This window comes from Buceros rhinoceros, unplaced genomic scaffold, assembly GCF_000710305.1.
Source record: "Buceros rhinoceros silvestris isolate BGI_N320 unplaced genomic scaffold, ASM71030v1 scaffold4461, whole genome shotgun sequence".
NCBI lineage: Eukaryota > Metazoa > Chordata > Aves > Bucerotiformes > Bucerotidae > Buceros > Buceros rhinoceros.
The window spans coordinates 65975-76085 of record NW_010395814.1 but is presented as its reverse complement, the minus strand read 5'-3'; the positions used below and the strand labels follow the sequence as shown (position 1 = coordinate 76085).

At 36.2% G+C, this 10111-nt stretch overlaps 1 protein-coding gene across 1 annotated transcript in view; it reads right to left on the bottom strand.

Moving 5' to 3' along the window:
- Window positions 1-10111, bottom strand: part of LOC104501788 (dedicator of cytokinesis protein 4) — a gene marked incomplete at both ends in the record, with an annotated part of 82100 nt that overhangs the window by 20074 nt on the left and 51915 nt on the right. Inside the window, one exon of the mRNA XM_010145662.1 lies at window positions 7651-7776. Coding sequence (XP_010143964.1) covers window positions 7651-7776 — 126 coding nt within the window. The remainder of the gene's footprint in view (window positions 1-7650; window positions 7777-10111) is intronic.

Below are 10111 nucleotides of genomic sequence, written 5' to 3'. Positions count from 1 at the left end.
AAACTCAGGTAACAGGAACACCACAGGAAATCACTAGCAAGGAGAAGGTCGGATCAGGACAAGCATCAGGAGAACATTTGTATGAATGTATTGTTTGTCCTTTTACTTTTCTAGAAACATTTGTACCTAACTTAAGCCTCAAAAATAATGATCCTTCATTACAAAACTTTTCAAACTCATGCTGAGGAAGCTGTAAGTTACAATTGCAATACAGATATAACAAGACATTTCTCATATTCCAATCACATTGAAAACAGTTGAATTTCTTGCAGCATATTAATATGGAACAAGATTTTCAAAGTGAAGATAGCTGTCAAAAATCAAAGGTAGCTGTCTTTGTTAGAAAGGAAGGAGTTTAGTCTGCCATCTATCCTCAAAAAGCTTTCTAGTGAAATAAAACCGAATTTGATTATTTAGAACCGTAACAAAACACAGCATGATTGTATTTGAACATGATAGCAGCTCTGATAGTTAGAGCTTTTAGTGTGCAAATCTAAACCATTCTGACAGCAACTACCAATTTAAAAATAATTACTGTTTATCAACAATATTCACACACGACTCAGGGATGAGAAAATGTTATCCTCAGTCCTTAAATACACACATTCAAAGAAAAGGCCTGAGACTGGGATCCTCTGGGTGATACTTGAGAAAAATTTATTTAGGGTGGGGTGTGTGTCTGCATTTAAGCATATGACAGGGAATGGGCAGAAAGAAATGAGACCATTTCTATTATGTATATACCAATAGCTAGTTTTTCTATTATCATTGATATTCCTGTTCATATAAGGCAAACATTAAAACAACTCTATATGTGGTAGAGTTTCACAAGCATTGGTGACTGGTAATACTACTGCATTTTTTTCTATTGGATAAAGTAAGCGCTGGCATTTAAATCAAAAGCAAAGGTAAGTAAAGAGATTCCTTTTCTCATTTACCTCACTGTCCTTTTTCAACAGAACATTACCTGCATTTTCAGCTTTATTACAGACACTCTCAACAAGCCTTAAGAAACACTTATAGAAAACAGCTGATTAAACAAACAAAATGCCTTTTATGAGGGATTCTCAAACTTTCACATTTCAAATGGAGTGTAGATCCACCACATAAGGCCCAATTGCTCTGTGACTTTCTTTCTTTCCTCTTCCTTTTAACAATGAGATTTAAAACAAGTTGATTTGAATAAGTGGGGGATAAATTACTTAAAGCTTTTTTTACAGAAAACTTTAACCTTTTGATTTTGCATAGCTGCAATACAAAGAAAATATTTCCAACAGAGTTTTGAAAGACCATTTATTCATACAGAGCTAAAGCATTCACTTGTTTACTAGTGCTCCTTACCTGATTCTTTGAAGAAAGTCTTCCAAGCCATAACTATCCTTGTATACACTTCCCATGCATCACTGCTACTTATTCTATGCTGAAAAGAAAGCCATCTTACTCTTACAAATACTATGAACTGCACAAGACCCTTCTCGCCATTCTCCACTTCCAAAGATTTTTAAATCAAGGGAAGTCCAATCAAATTTGTTCCCTTTCCACAGTTCTCTTCTATGAACCACTTTTCAGAAGGAAAACAATAAAAAAGCACCTTTCCCTTGACCAACCAAGTATGTAGTCTTATATTAGTATCTTTGTTTTCTCCAGTGTCTTGTAGAAATTATAATTCCTTTGGCAGATAGGATCAAAGCTTAAAAAAAGTATTAAAATAGGATTTGGAAAGCAGAGGATATTCTCCATAGAGTACCACAGTTTTGCGAAAGGTCAAAATTCAGGGTGTCTTCACGCCACAATATTGCTTAAACATGTTTTGTGTAACCATTATATCCAGGCAATATTACTTTCAGTAATTAAAAATATATATTTCTGGAGACTTGGAAACCAGAACAGTAAACAATGGCAGGTGTTAAATTTAGGCTTTTTGTACTCCATACAGCACAAAGAAGATTGGAAAAATTCATAACACTGCTCATGGGAGAAAAATGCTTAAGTGTGTCAGACATATTTCTTTTCCTAGAATCAACAGCTTTTTACTAAGTCCAAGCTCACTGACAGATACAGACACTTAGCATAATGAAGAGAACAGATTCCATAGCTTTCTTTACATTTTTGCTCTCCAGATTCTTATTCAAAGCTTTGAAAAGAGGGAATATGCTTCTAGTCTAAATCACATCATTGAAAAAAATGCATGTTATAACAAGAATAGCATTTCATGAGATCATTTTTATAAAAAGACAATGATGCTAGTTCCAGTTTCATGATAAAAGCTGCTGAAAATAGAAAGTAAGAAAGATGGAGAGAGGGTACTTGCACATGAAAAGAATAAAAGAACTTTTAATAATCCAGGTGGAGGAGTAACGAGTAGCTTTCAAAGACAGGATTCTGAAGAGGTTTAACTGGATAGCTAAAGGACTTCTAACAAAGTTAAAGACTGATAAATGCAAAGCAATGCAGATGTGGTAAAATACCTAAATTATTTTCCCTAAATTAAGCATATGAAAGCTTACTGTAGGAAACTTAAAAGCAATGCAACATCCTGGGCAGTTCATTCTATCTGCTGAATCCGTAGAAATTGTTAGCGGGGTAAAAAAGACAAACATTGAGAAACAAAATGCTGCTTTTATTGTTTGACAAATAAGTCTGAAAGTATGTAAATTCCATTATTAAAATTAACACTGCAGCTTCACATAGAGTCTTTAGCTATGTTATTTAGAAATGATACCACAGAATTAGAAGACCAAAAAAATTCAGAGTGAAGGATTTTAAGACAAGAACTTTGCAGCCAGGACTAGCTCAGCTATAGGTACCAGCATCATAGACCCTCTAAACTTATTTACAAGGGAAACAATGGCCAACAGACTTAACAATTCTTTAACCTCTTCTAATATGAGAGTTTAATAATTTGGATGGACAGAAAGAAATACAAGAATATTAACTCAGAGGAAGTGGTGGTCACATCTCAGCAGTAGTAATGCCACTGGATCAGATCATAAGCTGAAAAAAGGGTGTCTATAGCTAACTGATATCCACCTATGAAAGTCTGTTGATATTTCAGCCAACAGGACAATCGTATATACATTACAGTACATTTTATGGACTAAGACATTTGGAGGCAAGGTGCTGGCCTCTCTAAGATACAAAGCCTTTCAAAACCATACCTATAGCTGTTTTAAATAAAAATTATCTTTAATATTATAGAAAAAAACTGCATATAGTAAGTTGGTAGGTAATGTTCCAGGAATTAAGGGATGGACCTAACTGAATTGCTTAGTGAAAAAACAGATTCTACAGAAACACATCAGATTACTTTGTGTGCTAATGTTTCATACTTCGATGGATTTTCTCTTTGAATGTACCAAGTAGTTAAGACAACTACTACCAGTAATAAACTTAGCACTGTTGAGAACAGCATAGCTTAAATAAAGCAGATGAAGTTCTGGTCTGATAAGCACAAGAAAGGAAGATGTACGACTATGTGGATGCTTACCACTTGATAGCTTAGAAGCTGTTTACAATTGGCAGTCCTAGCAGGGAGCTATGGCTCCCCCCGTAAGTCCTGATTTAACACACGACTATGTGGATGCTTACCACTTGATAGCTTAGAAGCTGTTTACAATTGGCAGTCCTAGCAGGGAGCTATGGCTCCTCCAGTAAGTCCTGATTTAGACAAACAGCTGTGCTGGGGTTTGTTCCAATTCTAAAAACCCCAGACAACACACACTAATGATGAGGCTTTTTTATGGAATTAGATATCTTCTGTAGAGATGTGAAGGAAAATGTATATGCATATGTGCTAGAACACAGAAGCATACGCACCACTGAAGTTATACACTGATACACAGATGCTGTAAATCAAATTTGGAAGCAGAATCCATAAGAGTGCACTACAGAAACCAGCAAAAAGCTGGCAAAAGTACATACAGAAAAATAAAAAGGGCTTTCACACTCCATTGCATATTATGTACTTTAATCTAAAGTACTGTTCAAAAAGTATAATATGTTCATAAATGCGAACTTCTACATTTTATATACTAGGTAATGATGTGGTTGTCCTTTCAGAAAATGGTGAACACAGAAATTCAGGGTGTAAGCACGGTTGTCTTTCAATGCTGTACAAAGCTTTCCAAGAGTGCTTGCTCGTGCATCTGCAGACTGCCACACTAGGGTGCTGGAAAGAAGTTTACTAGTGGCTGCATAGTCTGTCCTTAAAGCCTGGTTAAAGCCAGAAAAGGCATGTTGACTCTCAAGATGAGTCTTTCACTGCCTGTGCTTCTGTCAGCTAGAATAGTTATTTATTTCACAGCGTTTTAAAATCATATATGCTTTTTTTCTAGCCATCTACTTCATTTCCTAAAACACTTGGAGTTCTTCATTAAAACATTCCATGAGGCCATTCTGTGGCTTCACCTTGTCAGGCTCCAGTGACATAAAAAGCAATGCTCTATAAAAACTTGCATTATTATTGTCAACAAAATTCTTGTTTGCCATGTAAGCTGATCTTAGTTATTTTAAAGGCAAAACCTCCAAATAGAAAAGAATTGATATGAAGAAAAATTAAGGTCAGAGGGGGTTTAAATACACCAGAATAGGAAAGAGACTTAAAATACGGCATTTATAAAGAGACACTGTAGTTTAGCAGCATGAAGTAGTTCGTATTGAATAATTCAAGAGAGTCTGGTACAGAATCCTAACCTAAGTGCTAATTAGCCACAGCAACATACTTACTTTCAACAAAAATATAAAATAAGATCTAATTAATGACCATTTCCAGTGGCAAAAGCTAAAGTTATCTAATTTATCTCTAAAAAAAAGACACTAGAAAAGAAACAAAATGAAAGGGGACCTTTAAAAGAAAAAAGCATTTCAAAGGCTAGGTTCCTGCAGGCATTTCAGTGCCTAGGGCATGCTGCGCTGGTCAGCCCTTGGAACACATCAGTGCAAGAGTGAGATGATTATTACTCTTTAGAAGGAATATCTTCTAGGCCAGTAAACAGAGAATAAAAGTTGTACATTTTCTAAACCGAATTTTGCATATATCCGGACTGAGAAAGGAGCACACCAGAACCCATATATTCTGTCCAGTCACAAGTGTTGTCCCCGAGGGCTCAGTCCTCTCTAATATCTTTATCAATGATCTGATGAGGGGATAGAGTGCACCCTCAGTAAGTTCACAGATGACATCAGTTTGGGTGGGAGTGATAATCTGTTTGAGGGTAGGAAGGCTCCTCAAAGGGATCTAGACAGGCTGGATTGACAGGCTAAGGCTAATAGTATGAGGTTCAATAAGGCCAAGCACTGGGTCCCGCACTTGGGTCACAACAATCTCCTGCAACCCTAAAGGCATGGGGAAGAATGGCTGGCAAGATGCTTGGCAGAAAAGGACCTGGGGGTGCTGGTCAACAGCCAGTTGAACATGAGCCAGCAGTGTGCCCAAGTGGCCAAGGCAGCCAACAGCATCCTGGCTTGTATCAGAAATAGTGTGGCCAGCAGGAGCAGGGAAGTGATTGTACCCCTGCACTCACTCACAAGGTCACACCTCGAATACGGTGTCCAGTTTTGGGGCCTTCACTGTAAGAAAGACATCGAGGTGCTGGAGCGAGTTCAAAGAAGGGCCACGAAGCCGGTGAAGGGTACAGAGCACAAGTCCTATGAGAAGCGACTGAGGGAAGTGGGGTTGCTTAGCCTGGAGAAAAGGAGACTCAGGGGTGACCTCACCACTCTCTACAACTACCTGAAAGGAGGTTGTTAGTGACATGGATGTTGGTCTCCCAGGTAACAAGCAACAAGACAAGAGGAAAAGGCTTCAAGTTGTGCCAGAGAGGTTTATGTTGCATATTAGAAAAAATTCATTCATAGAGAGGGTTGTCAAGCAGGCTTGCCTGGGGAAGTAGTTGAGTCACCATCCCTGGAGGTATTTAAAAGATGTGTAGATGTGATGTTTAGGAACATGGTTTAACGGTGAATTTGGCAGTGTTAGGTTAATGGTTGGATTCAATGATCTAAATGGTCTTTTCCAACCTAAATGATTCTCTTTTTTTTTTTTACTGAAAAAGGGACAAACTGACCCTGCTCAATTCTTTGAAACTGATTTGAGAAACTCCTCCAGCAGCTGATTATACAGTACTCTGCTATAACATGTTCTTCCTGGTTTAGTACATCACATTATTTCACAACAGGAAAATGAGGGAATACAAGAGCTGTTTACAGAACTTAGAAAATTTGGTAATAGAGAGCAGAAGGTCACTAAATCTTAGATAAATAGAGAAAGGTTTCTTAACAGGAGTTACAGTGTGCTCAGTAAAACTTCTTTCACTTACCAGCCATATTATCTACAAAACTTATTTGGTTCAAATTACAGATCCAATAGTAATACCACAAATAAACCCTAGCCAATAAGCCATAAGATTGCAATTGAATGCTTCCACTAAACATACATATATAATCTACCATCAAATTAAATGGAGCTGACACATGCATTGTATTGTTCTAAATAATTCAGTCACACCAGCAGAGTATTTTCATAATAATGGCCAAACTGTTTTATTAACTTGTGTTCTATGCATGTTTTAAGTGATTAGTAGTACTGATCAAGGATGCACAAGGACAGATGTTTAATTGGCAGCAAGAAAACAACAGTGAATTCTCAGTTGTCAAGTTTCAGGCAGAAGTTCAAGAGAAATACATGCCCACAGCTAAAGCTGAGTCTCATTACTGAGTTTTAAAGGCCTATTTAAGACCTCCTTGCTTAGTGAAATATTGAAGCTTATTTATTCTTGCCTCAGAACCTTAGATTGCTTCTGATTTAGGTACACAGGAAAGCAAAGACAGATCCTTATAAGAAGGCAGTCTCTATAAAAAATCTGCAAGTCATGAGGGTGATTTACATGTGAGAGTCAAGGCATTGTGTGTGGACTCAGCTGAAACTAAGATGTGAGTTTCTCCCAGCAAAATTTCTCAGTAACAACACACCACCGTAATCATGCCAAACTAGTCTACTTGCAAGTATGCTTTTCCTTTAAAGAGATATTTGCCTTGTAATTTCCAGTAACCCATTCAACTTCTTAAAATTTAATTTCAGGGATGGAACTATAGACATTACCGTAATCTTCTTCCTGTGTTTGCTTCTTCACATTTACATTGACACAATCTTTCTACCTTCCTTAGCATCCGTTCAATTATTTGCATAATTTGTCATACAATATAATAAAAAAATATCCATTTTCAGTATTTGAGACACAAACCTCATGAAACCAGACACTGTTCAGTGAAATTCTGTGAATCCTTATTTAGAAAGCTAACAGCTCCTAAGTACATAGTGTTCTGCTGGTTATCTCTTTCTCTGCATAGTGCTCAGCAGTCCTGCATTCAGGCATCTTCATTGCTATGAAGTAGGGTTCCACCTCTCAAAAAAAGGCTGCTATGGCTGTATGACCTTTTGACACTGACATACTAACCATATAATGTATAATGCAATAGGGCCAGTGGGACACAGTTTTCTTCTAACTATCTGAGAAAAACTAACATAAATGTCTCTGGTAAAGTTTCAGAAGTTTTAGAATCCACCATCTATTTGAAAAGCAGCTGAAAAGTGAGTAATTTCTCATTAGTTCTTTCTTTTGCTGCTTATTGAGTTTTTTCTTTTTAACTTACCAGGCATAATAATATTGGAAAAACCTAGTTTTCGTGTTATGGACACTCCATGGGTAAACATGGATGTATACTCTCTCCTAATTTGTTCTATGTCTCCATGAAGCAGCTGAAGAGAAACTGCCAGACCTGAAAATAAAGAGAAAAACAAGGAAAAATAAAACATTCAAACAGGTAATGGTCATCACTACTTATAAATTATATATATTTGCAACTATAAATGCATTCCTGAGAACTCAGAAAATTCAGAGTTCGGTAATACCATGACAACCCACCTCAATTTTTTTTATATATTTGGGAAGGGTACACACATCTGGAAATTAATGAAGACTTGAAAACTACTACCCATGAAAAACCATTATCAAATTATTACTGATGTGTAACTGAACTACGATGACACGTCGATCAAAATTATTTCAATAGAGAGGGACTGAGACTCTAACTGGAATAAGAATTAGAAAGATGTCGATTTAGAGAAATGTCAAGCAGTAACATTCGATACCATTTCAATTTTTCACTTCCTTCAACTCAATGCTGACTTCTTTGGTATGCAAGAAAAGAGGCAAGCTCAGTGGTCCCTATCTATGGGAGAAATGTGGAAGTCTTATTACAGTGCATTTATTAATCTGATACAAAGCTAAACAATTTCTTAATCCAAAAAAAAATCTGAAAAAACAAACTCTAATAAACCAATATAGCATAATCAATAATTTTTACTTAGGCACAGTAATTTCATAATGACTGAAATCACAATTTTCTTTTTCAACATTCATCAGATTTGATCAATCATGCTTCTTCCTGTGTTTGCTAGAAGACTTGCAAAACGCAAGGATGGCCATATAGCAGTTTTCTAATATTTACTCCTCTAGAACCAAGGAAGAATAACTTCATCTACTATATCTGCAGTATACATTTAAAGTGCAAACACTATACTTTGTTAAACTGAGATTAACAAAACACAACACGATGTCTCTTGTTTATTTCAAATATAACCACTGAGGCATGTTTCAGGATGATAGAGCTTGTAAAGACTAATTTTCTCTGATCTTCAATATTACCACAGCATATCACGTGTCAACATACAGAGAAGGAGAAGATAAAAATGAACTCTTCACATACACTGAACTACTGGAAATAAACTCAGAAGAGTCACAACTAACTTTAGATTAAGCTTAAGGAAATAACATGTGCACACATACTGAACAAGGTCATCAGTTCTTTGAGCTTTGGAATAAATTTACCCTACAGCCATGTTACTATAACTGAACAAATTTACTTGAAGTTTGATGGTTCTTAAAGCAGATCTTGAAAAATCTGTACAAAGTACTTCCAGACCAGGCTGCTGCACTAAAAAGATCAGAGGTCTAATTAGCATGACAACTTTCACCTTTTTCTTCTTACCTCCACTTAGATTTTACTATTTGGGCAACTCCGGAGAACATGATACTCTGACCAGACTTCCATTCTCTAATGAAAATAAGGCTCACTTACACATCTTCAGAGTACATTAACAAATTGTACAAGTAAAAACATTCAGTGAAGTCTATTCTATTTTAAGCACTGTATTTAATGCCACAGACATGAATTATTTCGATAATGGGAATTTGTTCTTTGGTTCTCCAGTTAACTTTCAAGAAATAGTGACAATAATTATTGGCATATATGAGAAAACAAGCCACACCGTGGTGAGCTGTGGTTGATAAGAAGTCATACAGGCAAAATTCAGACTCTATTAAAGCAAGCGAAAAGTTTTTTTATTGCTGGATAGAAAGAGCTAGGCTGGGTATAGATCCCTTGCAAATATGGATATTTAGCCCACCTCCAATCTTGTTCCTTTTACATTTTAAATAAATTCTTATACATTCATATGTTTATTCATACCCCCATATGCCCCTATTGCACTGTTTCCTTGGAAACCTAAAAATCATTTGCATTGCTCCAGATCCCATCAACCACAGCAGCGTTAATCAGATACTGTACACCGCCTGCTGTCGAGTAAAGTCAGTGTTTTCTGAACAGAAGTTGAAGACCTTAAATCCAATTAGTACTACAGTTTTCTTCGTGTAAAAATTTCAGATTTCCTTGAAGTATCTTATTTAGCTCAAAAGTGTGAAAAATCCTCATGAATGGCAAAATAGTTTTAACTTGAGAAATAAGCTGCCTGTTGAGGATTTGAAGCACTTGCTCATGCAAGGTGAGAAAGGTATTAGAGCTCTGTATTTCACAGCATTCATTGTTAGAAAAGAGTCATCTTTTATATCCAAAAGCATCAAGAAAATCCCAAGGGAACACACTTAAAACAAGTTTTAGTCGTTTTACCCCACCTCAAGTTTAAATATATCTTTGGAATATAAATGGTACGCATCCCCCAACTTTTCAGAACAATGAAAAACAGTGGATTAAAAATAGAAAAGTTACTTAAAAATGTCATACAGTGTAAACAATCTAGTACAATAGGAAAGAG